Source organism: Triturus cristatus, chromosome 4_2 (assembly GCF_964204655.1).
Source record: "Triturus cristatus chromosome 4_2, aTriCri1.1, whole genome shotgun sequence".
Lineage (NCBI taxonomy): Eukaryota > Metazoa > Chordata > Amphibia > Caudata > Salamandridae > Triturus > Triturus cristatus.
The window spans coordinates 91,456,269-91,469,804 of record NC_140586.1 but is presented as its reverse complement, the minus strand read 5'-3'; the positions used below and the strand labels follow the sequence as shown (position 1 = coordinate 91,469,804).

At 49.7% G+C, this 13,536-nt stretch overlaps 1 protein-coding gene across 2 annotated transcripts in view; it reads right to left on the bottom strand.

Moving 5' to 3' along the window:
• The window catches only part of MAN2B1 (mannosidase alpha class 2B member 1), a 240,577-nt gene that overhangs the window by 191,316 nt on the left and 35,725 nt on the right, over positions 1 to 13,536 (bottom strand). For both annotated transcript variants that reach the window (XM_085600697.1, XM_085600696.1), the window contains exon 11: positions 11,774 to 11,883. In XM_085600697.1, coding sequence (XP_085456823.1) covers positions 11,774 to 11,883 — 110 coding nt within the window. The remainder of the gene's footprint in view (positions 1 to 11,773; positions 11,884 to 13,536) is intronic.

Sequence of the window (13,536 nt, the reverse complement as noted above, 5' to 3'; positions counted from 1 at the left end):
CCGCCGGAAGGCTTATTAGGCTTCTTCACCGGGCCCGAAGGTGGGGTGCTCGAAGCAGTGTCTGTGGTCTTGTCTAGGCCCGGAGGCGAAGGCGTGACCGAAGCCTTTTTGGGTGTCGGCGCGGGTGTGGGAGGGGGTATTTTACTCACGACCCTCTGCGCCGGGGTAATGTCCTCCACATCCGAGTCGTCTGCTTCAGAAGCACTGACTAGGTCCTCTTCGGTGTGCTGCTGTCCCGGAGCTTCGACGTCGTCCCCGAAGATGTCGACTGGAACGGAAGTCGAGGAGTGCGCCATTTTTCGTCTGGCCCTTCGATCCCAAATAGTCTTTTTGGATCTAAAAGACTTGCAGGCGGGACAGTCTCGAGCCTCGTGTTCAGGGGAGAGGCAGAGGTTGCACACCTCATGAAGATCGGTGTGGGGGAATTTGGACCCACATCGAGGGCACTTCTAGAATGGAGTTCTTTCCATCAGCCGGGACCGGAGCCTGGATAGGCCCGAAGGCCGCCGTCGATGACTGGAATCGAAGGTGTGTCGAAGAAGGTGATTGAGGAGATCAGGATCTGAACAATACCGCGGAGAGCGAGGATTCCGCTTCGATCGTCGAACTGGAATGTTCGGAACCGGAGCGCAAAGTATTACATCCGAGCCCGATGGCGGAAAAAAAAAATCTGAGGATGGAGCCGAAGCCCATGCGCAATACGAACCAAGGGAGGAGTCACCGACCTCATGACTTCCAAAGACTTTCCAAGAGGAAAAACAAACTGCAAACATCCGGGCCCAACACCAGATGGCGATCTATGCAAAAGTGTGTAATCTGCAGCTCATATGCCTCGAACACATTTTTATGGATATTGCATGAAACATAAATACAACATTGTTCTGCAAAATGTCCAGAATAGACTCTGACATCACCCACATTATAAATAAATAAAATGAAAAACGGTATTTAAAAAAAAATCCATTTAAGAATTATTCAAGGTCATCAGAGCAAACCTCTCTGTAGATCAGAGCTGGGTCTATCAGGGGGCCCCGGCAAGGCTAGGGTCCTGGGCCAGAGCCCACTTTGCCCAGGTCTTAAAACACCCTGGGCTTTGAATCAATCGTAAGATGCCAGACTGAAGTTAGGGCCCATTGTGGCATAACTGCCGTCCCATCAAAGGCACCCTGGAATGTAATGTTGTTGCATTTTATTGTAACTTTATTTATATGGTCCTTCTTACCCCGATGAGGTGTGGCAGTGCATGTAAGGCAGCTGAAGGCTCCTCTGTGGGAGTACCTTGGCGGGAAGAGTAAGTGAGGGAGTGAGTGTCATGGGAGTTCTATTTTTAGGTCACGTGCGAGAACCAGAATTGCACTCTTAGGTTTTATAGCTGTGCCTTGTAAGCGGACGTGAACATTTGTGAAGGGCAGCATTACATGCAAGCGTGGCCACTTGGGCTATGTAGCAGTATATACATTGTACTACTAGGCCACAGATCCACTCAGATTTTCATCCGGCTTCCTGGGACCCTTATGAGTGTACAATTAAAACTGAGCTGGTTTTAGATTGATCTACATGGGAAATAAGTGCAGTACAAAAAGGTAGGGATGCAGGGTAGAAGTACGAGTTACTTACCTTCGGTGACAATGTATCTGGTAGAGACGATTCTAGATGCAGATTCCTTCATGTAGAATTATCCCCAGGCGGGAAACTGGATCAGGAAACTGGATCAGGAAACGTTTTGCCACAGCATCCCTGCACGCCGGGGCAACATCACGCGACTCTGCCCAGGCGTTGACCACGTACGTGACGTCAGCGAGGTCACATAAGATCCGCCCCGGGGCACCCACGTCAGTTTTCTTCTGAGAACTTTTCCGCACCACAACGTGGAACCACGAGATAGAAAACTGTGGGAGCATGGAAGTGTGCGAAGAGCAGAAAAATTGGAAAGAAACGGTGACTAACACCACCACCAGGGTAGTGCCAACACCGCAGACTCCAAGGGCAGGGAAAGAAGAAAGAAGCAGAAACCTGCGCAGCAACCCTGCCCGCACATAGACAACCTCTCATCCCTGTGCCCCGAAAGGAAGAATAGGCATAAAAAAGTCATGGCACACGTAGGAAGCCCACCCCCTCATCCTGAGCAAGGAATGGGACCAGTCCCAAGACAGACAGGGACAACAAACCAGCAAGCCACCCCAACCTAGAGGGCAACCACCCACAAGGGCAAGACATGGCCAGAGGACCCTCAAACCAGAGGATAGCGATGGAAGGAAGGGAGGGGAGGGGAGGGAGGACAAGGATAGAAGCAATCCCCCCCCAAACCTGGAGTAGCCAGAGCAGCAGAGCACTGGCGCACCGAAACCCCATCCTCCAAAAAACCAAGGGAGGAATGAACCGCCCCCAGATGGAGCCACCCGTCAAGAACAAGGAAGGCACTCACAAGAGACACAGCCCCCCACCGGGAGGCGAGTACCGAAGACAAACCCAAGGGTCGTCGCAGAATAGGGGAGTAAGGGCGGGCCGTGAAGGATCTGCGGCTAGAATCGTCTCTAACAGATACATCGTTATCGAAGGTAAGTAACTCGTACATCTGATAGAGACTACTAGCCGCAGATTCCTTCACGTAGAATAGATACCCTAGCAATACCCCCTGGGAAGGAGGGTCTGCGAAAGGACCCCACCAGCCATAGCAGAACAGAGGGCCCCACAGGGGACCAGATCTGTGGACCAGGTAGAAACTTGCCCCTGCCAGGCCATTGGAACCCCCACAAGCAGAACCCCACCGACCCCAAAGGGACGTAGGAGGGAAAGAAGGCTGAAGAGGCTCGTACACTCACAGCAGAGGAACCAAGGGCAAGGACGGAGAGGCCGAAGCACACCACTCCCCCACAAGGCAACATAGCTTCCGCCGAATGCCAAGACAGGTAGACGGAAGACGAAGCCTAGAGGGCCCAAGGAAACCAAGGAGAAGAAGGCGAGCCCATTCCAGATGGAGAGTAGCCTGCCAGCAAGAAGGAGAACAGCCCGAGGCCCCAGGAAGACCAAGTAGGCAACGCCTGGCAAGGGAGAACACAGGGACAGGAGAAGGGAAGAGGAGGAGAGGCCCGGGCCACCACCATGGAGTGGCCGCACACACGACCTCAGGAAGCAAAAGCAACCTACGTAAACACCATGGAGAACAGGTACCCAAAGGCGAGCAGAACCCTCCAGCAGAGCGCAAGCCATATGACAGCTACCATAACCCCACATAGGGCACGTGAAGTCCCAATATACAGGAACACTCTTTGGAAGAACTTCCGCAGCAGAAGAAGAAACAAAAGAACCACGGGGGAAAAAAGCATCCCGCTACAGGCTTGACAGCAGTCCAAGCAAAGCAGAAGGCCCAATCTCAGGGCCAAGACTGCGCAACAACTCCTGCAGAACTCACACACAACAACAAAGGGGCCGTCCAGTAGCCAACAATGCCAAAGTCCCAATGAAGGACATAAACTGCCAGAAAAACATACTCCACAACCATAACAGCCGGCCTAAGAAGGCCCAGAAGTAACCCTAACTCAGAAGTCATTGAGGAGGGGACGGAGGAGGACGGAGCCCTGCCATCAAATGGGAGATTAATGAGCCTCTCCCGAATACTTTCGGGGTAGACGCAGTCCCGAAGCCAGGCATGGCCACCGAGAGCAACTGAGGAAGACTTGACCCGGCCCTGCGCCTCAGATGTCCAGAGCGGAGAATAAACGCGCAAGGTCCCGGCCATCCAATGCATGGTGCCGCAAATCCACCTGATCAGACTCCTGGGATGCTGCAGACCCCAGAGACTCAGCCGAGTCCCACAAACAGGAGGAGGCCCTAGCCAGCACACACAAGGCGTTAAGGGCCCGCAGGGCCGTCCGTGCTGGTCGAGGCGAAAATGTTGCGTCCAAGTGTCCAGCCAGCGGGCCTCTCTGGACGGCGGAGCCAACAGGGGCGGCAGGGAGGGAAAAGCATTCCGCAGAAGGGGACTGGCGGCTGAGGGGTGAATGGACAGGCACGCCAGGTCACGCGGCGTCGGAAGGTGCTGATGCAGAAGATGCGGAGGCACCAGGTCCCCGGAGGCAAGACTCCTCCAAGCCCACGTCAAGGCAGAAAGGAGCGAACCTTCAAAGGAAAGCAAGATTTCCCTCCCACCAAAGCCCTGGTGGAGGACCTCCAACAGATGGTCTGCCGGAAAGTGAGCCACTGGGTCACCCATGCGTAGGATGCCCACAGCCGTGGACACTGCGTGAGCGAATGCCGCACGTGCATCCGTAGGGCCCCACGGTGGAGAAAGCAGCTCCTCTGTGGGCGACGGCTGCAAACTAAGGTGGTGTATTGCCTTGCCCACTTGCGTAATCTAAACTTACGCACACCACTTACTTACACAGAAACTCCAACACTCCTCTGGAGGTAAAATGAGCTTTATTAGTATCGTAGACAAAGGCAATAAGTCACTGAAGCTAGTAAGTTCTTAGGCACCAAGTGAAATAATGAATACACCACACTATATATATACAAAAATATGAGATCTGGAATGTAGATATATAAACAGTTAATGTACAAAGCACCTCACCAGATGCGTCTGCACCGGAGTCTTCAACATCCCTAGCCAAGCACCGAAAACACCAAGTCGGGATCCCTTCAGAGACTGGGGCACAGGAAGTAATCTCTCCGGGCACCAAAGTCGTCCCACGAGTGCGTCCACTCCAAGACTGAGTTCCTGAGCTCCACCCTACGGACACCGCTTTTTATAGTTAAATCAACACGTTCGAGAACCCTCTAGCAGGCGTTCTCGCCCATCTATCCATCATAGGTGCTGGCCGCATCTCTGCGTCAGATCCACCCATACAGACCTGGTCAGATTCTGCTTGGGTGCGCCGAGGCAAAAGACATTCCTTTCCCTATCTCCGGCCTTGGAGAGCCTTGCACAGCGCATCCTCCCTATGTCCTAGAGATAAGCATAGAATGCACAAAAACAAGCTCAAGGCACAAAATAACCTCACAAGGTATGTCTTGCACCAGCTCGTACTGGTTTACGTACTGGTTTACTTGAAAAACATGTTTGTTACTGCTGAAGTGTAAGTACAGGTCAAAGCAGCACAAAATGGAAATGCAATACAACAAAATGGAAGACCAGAGCATCACATGGAATCGAGGTCAATATGCAGTTTAGCATGTGTAACGTGTAAAATGGCAAATGCAATACAGGTGGCCGTCCCCGAGGCCCAGCGGGGCGGACAAGGGCCAAACCTGGAAGTCAGGAGGAGCAGAAGAATGCGGGACCTGCCGCTCTTCCGATGAACACCAGTGCCTCAGGAAGGGCGGGGAGCCACCCTTCGATGACACCACACGGCGACCAGTCTCCGGGGAGGACGATAACAATATGCAGCCTGCCTCCGGAGAAGGAGCGTCCGAAGACGAATCCGCGGCACGACCCCTGCGTGAAGCCGTAGAGTCCGCTGCTTGAGGTAGGACACCGGCGCCATCCGGCGTCGCCAGGCAAGGGACCTCCAAGTCAGCCCGCACCAGAGACCGGAGTAGAGCTGGAGCCGCACCGGCCCCGGAGCGGCGCCAAGACGGCGCCGGCCCGACCCCCGCCGAGGCAACCACCTGCGGGAGGGATCGGGATGGGCCCAGGGAGGGGCCCGAAGCCCTTCGCGGTCCAGAAGGAGGCGAAGGTCACCCGGCAACCCCCATGGTGGCGTCAGGGACGATGCAACCTCCGACTCGCCCTCCAAAGAGGCAGCCGCCTGTGAGCAGGTACGAGAGGGGCGAGGGGTCCGCCCTCGACTTCGACCCGGAGCGGGGCGAGAAGAGTCCACCGACCCCTGAGGCTCCGCACGGTCCAGCTGCTGCCGGCACCGTAGCGGCGTCACCTCGGCCTTAGACAGGACAACCCTGCCAAGGGACCGAGAGGGGCTTGGGGGGATGCGTCCAGAGCCCCGGCGACCTCCCGCGACACCACAGGGACCCCCCCCCCCCCGAGGGGGTTTGCGGCGAGGCAGAGACGCCATGGCCTGAAGGAGGTGCCCCAGAGGAGCCGCACCCCAACAGCACCACATCCTCCAAGCCTGGATTCAACCCAGTAGGCGCCGGGGTCAGAACCACCGGCGGCGCCGCTGAAGGCCCTGCGCAAGGCGAGGGATCCGCCGATGCCCCTGGAGGGGGGAAGGAGGAGGAGGAGATGCCAGCGAGGCCTGCAAAGCCGCCGCGTAACTCTCCATCTGGACTATCGATGCCCCAACACTGAGAAACGGTGGCTAGGACAACACACGGGGCAGCATCACACGCGGAGAGTCCACACCCCCGGTAGGCCAGAAACCAGCCCCTGGGGACGAACTGCGACACTTACCCACCGGGGAGCGATGCTCACGTGACATCGGAGAAAGGCGAGGACAACGACCACGGCCAGACCTGAAGCCGTCCGCCGAAGCAGACCGAGGGGAGGACTTCGACCTGAAGAGACGCGCCAAGAGAAGTTTCATTCGGCAGTCCCGCCGCGACTTCGGCTTCAACTTTTGGCACGCCGCACAATCTGAGGTGCCGTGATCCTCCCCCAAACACCACATGCAAATAAGGGGAGGGTCCGTCGCCGACATAAGACGCCCACAAAACGTGCAAGTTTTAAAGCCCGAAGGCATTCGCACACTGTTCCAACAAAAAAGAATGGAAGAAAGGGGGCCTTAAACAGGCACCCAGCAAGGAACGGATCCGCGTTGCACGCGGAAAAGGAAAAAAACTGACGTGGGTGCGCCGGGTCTTATGTGACCTCGCTGACGTCACGTACGAGGACGAAACCTGAGCGGCGTCGCGTGATGTCGCCCCGCCCCCAGCGCGCAGGGATGCTGTGGCAAAAAGTTTCCTCCGGATCCAGTCTCACGCCTGGGGATAATTCTACGTGAAGGAATCTGCGGCTAGTAGTCTCTATCAGATTGGGTATTCTGTAAATAAGGCAGTCTACGCCAGAGCAGTCGGCCAGGCACAGCAGGAGCAACCCATGAGCATGAATATATTCAAAATGCCATGTATTATATCCGAGGGGTCCACCAAAGAGCGGTAGAGGAGTAAATATTCAGAAAGGTCATAATGCAACCCACCATGGAAGATGCTTCGCGGAGCACACCCAGAAGCAGTGATCTGTAAGTACAACCAGCCATTTTGTGTGCATGAGAAGCCCATCCAGAAACGGCAGAAGAACAACCATTATGCAGCCACCAAGAGTGTACACTGTAGGACTCCACCCAGAAGCAGTAAATGAATAGCCAATACTGGGCACCATACAACTGAATGTTGTTCTACCCGGAGTGTACGCCTAGGCGCTTGAGAGAAGCAACCCACAGGGATTATAACCTGTATGTGGTCTATATATAGAGTCCACCCAGGAGCGGAACAAAGTAACACGTCAGAATAGGTATTATTCAACTCACCATGGTATATGCTCTACGGAGACAGATCAAACCCAGACAAATAGGTATTCTACAACCAACCAGGACAGTCCTTCCAAAAGTGGTAAAAGAGCAACCCACAGGGAAGAGCACAATACAACAGATAGCGGTGTATGTATGATACTTCTACCAAAAAGCAGGTTGGCGGTACCTGTAGGATCAGAGAATACTAGAGCAGAAGTGAAGGAGACATCCACCTGTGAAACTAAGTTAGATCAGGAAAATTAATGAGAGCAACAGAAGGGTATTGTTGGAGGGGATATGGGAAGCAGAGGGCAGATTCAGATTCCAACAAGCCCTAACAGAGAAGCCCCCACAGGAAGATCTCCTTAACCTCAGCCATAAACTGGACGCCATAGGGGAGCAATAGGAGACACTGGTTGAAGAAATTGAGCATCTACCTAGATGTGCTGAAAGGAACAGTGTAAAGTGGACCTAGTCACGTGATGCTTCGTCTTTAATAGGAGAGAGTTTCAATGTTTTGCTGCTTGCACTGGGAAGGTGGTTCCACCATTGTTGTTTTTATTTTATAAAGAAGGGTGTGTAGAGGTTGTCACACTGCCAAGTTTTTGATTTAGTATTTTTACTTGAGAATAGGACATCCATATGGAATCTATTTTCCTAGTCAGGACTGGATAGGAAGAGAAGGTTGTAGTTTGAAGACTCTAAAAGGAATGTTAAGTTCAGGAACATTGCACTGTGTGCATTATGTAGAAGGTGCTTTTTGATAGATGGTGAACTGGAGAGAAATAGGATAGATGTGAGTCAATTATCCATTTAAGGGGGGGGGGGGGGGTCTATATTTCTGTGGCCAGATGTTTATAAATTGGTAGCTTTTCCAATGACTGCATGCTAGTACATCTGTTTTGGATGAGTTAAGTTTGAGGAAATGCTCTAATATCCAGTTGTCACCAACCAAGGCAAATGTCTAGTCCGGAGCGGAAATGCTCCCTTGATTTACCAGTCAGAGGATCCACGGTGTGCCGGTTTAATTGTAGCATATCCATTTGATGGATTTGATGAGATAGGCATTAAAAGGAGAGTAGAGCTATGGCTCGGCTTAGAAGTATGCCTGCCTCGATGCTGTAAGGTGGCACAGTGAATGAAGCAGTGAGATAATGCTAGATCGGGCAGAGAATGACAAGAGCAAGTCAAGGATGCTTCCATTGATGCTAGGTTACAGTAGTGTCTCTAGGAGGTAGTAGTGGTGGGCTGTGTAAAATGCTGTAGACAGTAGCACTTCCATCCTATGCATGGTGGTGTAAAGATCATTGCTGATTGATAACATATGTTTTGGTTCCATTCCCAGGTCAAAACCTGGTTTGTTGAGTGTGGTTTCATTCAGAAGTTATATATCTTAATTAAAAATAAAAAAAAATAAAAGGCTAGATTGTTCCGCTTGAGGAGTGGTTATATTTACAGGATATCTTTAGGACCTATAGAAGAGGTCGCAAGATAGGAAATTGTGGACAATGGTCATAGTTGGGGTTGTGGCCTTCATAGAAAGTTTGTGGTGGGCTTGGGGTACGATGGTGACATTGCGTTTCCAATTGCGGACAAGATTAATGATTGCAGAGGCTGAAAGTTGCTTGAAAGAAGCGTTGGATGTTTGTTAGCAGGTGCAGTCCTTAGATATGTCTCAAATGTCTTGAGGGATAGGGCAGTAGTAGTATCTTTGCCTTGGCCACAAAATGAGTTTCAGTACCATGACTGAAGGGTTATTGTGGTGCAGGCCCGCGTGAAGAATTGTCAGGATCCTTTAGCCTTCCTTGGTAGGTAATTTGTCACTGAAGATCCAGTTGAAGTAAGTTAAAGTGGAGGATTGGAAGATCTCGTTGAGCCCTTCATTGATTCAAGGGTCTAGTGATGGTGCATTTTAAGATGGACAAGGTTAATGAAGACTGGACAGCCAATTGTAAAACTGGTTAACTTCGGTCACTTGTTCAGGTGGTGAGATCGCAGGAAGCTGGGCTCCGAGAGATCATGCTGGTTCCATTATCTGCAGGTGGCTGAAGACACTATTGTAGTTGGGTTTAAACTTGTAGGAAGCGAGACAAAAATGGTAATCACTCCAGAAGGGAGGTGACCTAAAAAGCCCAGTCAGGGTGAAGATAGTGTCCAGGTTATGGATGGCTAATTGTGTAGGCCCAATGACCAGCTGAGTTCTCAGCTGATCAATGGGCCTACACAGGTCTACTGTAACAGCTCCTGTTGGAGGCAGAAAAGGTTGTTAAACATCGGTTTTGAAGGCACAGAGGTTCACACAGTTTAAGGAGCTGTGGGAGATGGCATAAAGAAAGGCTCATGTGAAAGCTCTGCCGATCAGTGGTGGTCTGTAGATTACGGAAATGCACAGGAGAAGGCTGGTGTAGGTAAGCAGCGGATTAGCAGAAATTCGCAGTCTGTTAAAATCAACTCCTGAATTGGTGGAGGTTTGGAATGAATCTTTGAGAATTAAAGCTAATTCCCCTTCCCCTCCTAACCTTCTCTGGTGCTTTCCTGTGAGCATTTGAGAAACATGATTCAGAAAAGTGATGGCGAAGCATTCTATCCAAGCCATGTTTCAGTAACGAAGGCTTTGTCTGATTTAGTCTCCAGAATCAGATCAAAGATGCTCCATTGTATCCTGCTCCTTAATTAAGGGTTAACAACCAGGCACTTGAAGACAGGGGAGTATGAGAGGAAGAAGTGTTAGTGGTGGGAGTGGGTGGTAGAGCAGAGGAAAGGAGTAGGCTCGTCTTCCTGATTAAACAGACCGAAGAAGGACTTAACAGAGTTTAGGGTGCAGATGAAGCTCCGGTGTGCAAGTATAAAGGAGAGGGATTCACTCCTTTAGAAGGCATGGGCTATCAAGGCTAGGAGGCGGGATTCGGGGGGCATTATTTGAGGGGGAGCTGGGTAAAACAGGAAGAGAGGAGGCACAAATGTCTGTGATTTCTACACTGGGTGACAAGGAAAAGTGATAGAGTGGGTGGCTGAAGAGCCCAAAAGGAGGCATTCGATATTATGCAAGGGCTGTGTATTGTGAGGTTAGTGGGAGGATGAGCATAGGTGGATAAAGTGAACAGAAGGGGAAAGTAGAGGTAGCATAGGTTGGGATGTTGGTGTAGTGGGGCTATCAGATGAGATTTAGGGCCAGATGTACGAAACCTAAATTGCGGTCGCAAACAGGCAATTGGACCGTTTGTGACAGCAATTTAGGGCATGGCCATGTACAAACCTCATTGTGCAAATCAGTAAATTTTACTGTTTTGCAAAATAAGGTTTGCGACTCGCTATTAGGAAGGGTGTGCCAAGGGCGTCCCTTCCTAATAGCGATTTGTATGTATGAATGTTTTGTGACCGCAATTGCCGTCGCAAAACACTCGCAATTTACCACCTACTTTTTTTTTTTTTTAAAACTGCTATATTTAAAAGCAGTCACAGACATGGTGGTCTGCTGACTCCAGCAGGCCACCATCACTGAGTGCTAGTCCTTCCTAATGGGGTCGCAAATTGCGCATGCCTCATTATTTTAATGAGGCATGCAATTTGCGAACCCAGTAGGAATCGCGAACAGTGTCTACATCCCAATTTGCGAGTCTCAAATGGCGAGTCGCAAATGCGATGCAATTTAAGAGTTGAAAATTGGTAGGTCGTACATATGCCCCTTAGAGTTTAAGTTACAGTATTGTCTATGTAAAGGTGTGTATTTCTATGTCATCGACCTGCAAACAGATCCTTGAGACAAGGACTCAAAGAAAAAAAAAAAAGTGGAAAACAAAAACCAAAACAAAACTAAAGGCAAAAAAAATCTCACGGAAGAAGAATCACACGTGTGCCTCTCTCCTTACCTCTGCCATATCTGGAAACAGAAGCAGCAGGTCCCAACAACCAAACCTCCAAATAATTTTGGTTAAGCTGTCAAACTTTTGCTTCATTTGGTTTTCTGGTCTTTATTCCTCTTTATCTAGCCCCACTGCCTCAGCAAACCTCATGCTCACTACACCAAAGAAAGGCAAACTGGTTCTTAAGCGGAAGACAACTTTTAGACTGTAAGCGCCCTAAACTAGCTGAAAATTCAGACAGTGGGTCAAGAGAATGCTCTACAGCCAGTCTTTTAAGGTAGTGGTTACTTCCTGTATGAATTGTGAGGTTATTGCCACTGGATACCCTGACCAGTTATGCCTCAGCCAGTAACTTTGTCTTAATGGTGGACCCACGTCGCTCACCCTGTTTGCAGGTAGCACACTACTAAACCAGGCACTCTAGCTGGAGGGGAGGCTAGCCTGTATAGCATCATCCAGGAGTGGAGTGACTTTTAGGACATTAAGAGATGGCAGAAGAGGTACCTTGCAGAAGTCTCGCCCCTGTGCCAGACGCTTGGCGTAGTCATTCGTGACATGCTGCTGTGCAGTCCCTGTAACGGCATCATGGTGCTGTGCCACGCCCATTGCCCTTCCTGTAAAGAAAAAAATATGCTTTAATTAAATACGATAGGCAAACCAATATGTCAGAACAAGAAATAACAAGCATTTGCAATGCAATAGGTCTTGCATTTGCAAGAATTTAAGCTATTGGCATTGTAAATGATAATGCCTTTTATTTATCTGTTTTCAAAACCAACACATAGATAAAAGGTTTGTCATTTACAATGCCAATAGCTCAAACGTTTGCAAATGCGAGACCTATTGCATTGCAAATTCTTCTTCTCTTCTGGGTTGACAGTGATATGGGTGAACCGAATAAACCATTCCATGCTCGGTCCTTGAACACACTCAACTGTTGAACGGATATGAATCTGTCTTTGGATGAAAGTTATGGTCATCAGTTTGAGCTTTACCAGAGGCTAGAGACGCTAGTTAATCAGTACCCAACATGGTTAGTTGTTCATATAGTCAAGTAGCTGAGTCAGACATTCCATTTCTGTGACTCAACCGTGTAAACTTCAAATTGTGCAGAGCTCATACACTAGGTACGTTAAACTACTGAGCAGTCTCATTTGTGTTATTATCAAATACCTTTTGTCATGGCCATTGTTTCGTTCAGTCAAAACCCCATGGCAACATTTTACATAACATTGCTACTGGCTGAGTTTCACTTACGTTGAGCTCCATGTCAGAGTTTCACTTAAGTATTCAACTTGAGTCGTCGGGACACTCTTGAAGCCATATTTAAACCTTTAGACACAGTTTCAGCCATTTTTAGACCCCGTGTCCTCGTTTCTGCCTTGTTAATACCCATGACACAGTTAAAGCTAAGTGTACACCCTTTGTCAGAGTTTAATCATTATGCTGACCCTACGTCAGAGCTTCAGTCGTATTTACACTTCATGACATTGTTTCAGACATGTTGAAACCCCACAGCTGTATTAGCCATATTTAGACCCCGTGTCAGAGTTCAGAAATGTTTAGAACCTACATCATCAGATCTTCAGTAGCATTTAGACTCCATGACACCGTTTCAGACTTGTGGAGACCACCGTTTAGGAATTTCAGTTGTTACGAAACCACTTTGAGTTTCGTCCATTCTTCGATTACATTGCAGTTTTAGACTTCGCTAGTTGCCGTGTCAGATGTTCGGAAATATTTAGACTCCCTGCCAGTGTTTTCAGTGATGTTTGTACCCAGTTTCTCCATATTTAGACCATAGGACACAGTTTTATCCTTATGAAGACTCCTTGTTCAAGTTGAGGATCCATGCACCCCTATTTAGACGTCACCAGTGTTGCCCATTGTAGTCCGAAAGTCAAGCCATCGCCTTTGAGTTCAGTGAAAACCATTTTGATCAATTTATAACTTTGTGATTAGTGTGTGGTGCTATGCCGTCCTTTTTTCCATCTTCCTACATTGTTACTTGAGAAACACTGACACAATGTATAAAGGAAAAAATAACTATGCCCTGTAGAAAAAGGCAACGGTGGGTTTCTGTAGATATTTTTATCTTGTCAAAGGAAAGCCTGGCTTTTTGGTCACATTGACCACTTTGGTCTAAAATGGCTATTCATGACCCATGGCAAAGTTAGGCTCAGCTAGAAAGCCAGGCAACCTGTTGGCAGCCTGTGGTGGGGATTGGACGACTTCAGATAGAGTTGCAATAAGTAATGTGTAAGGTG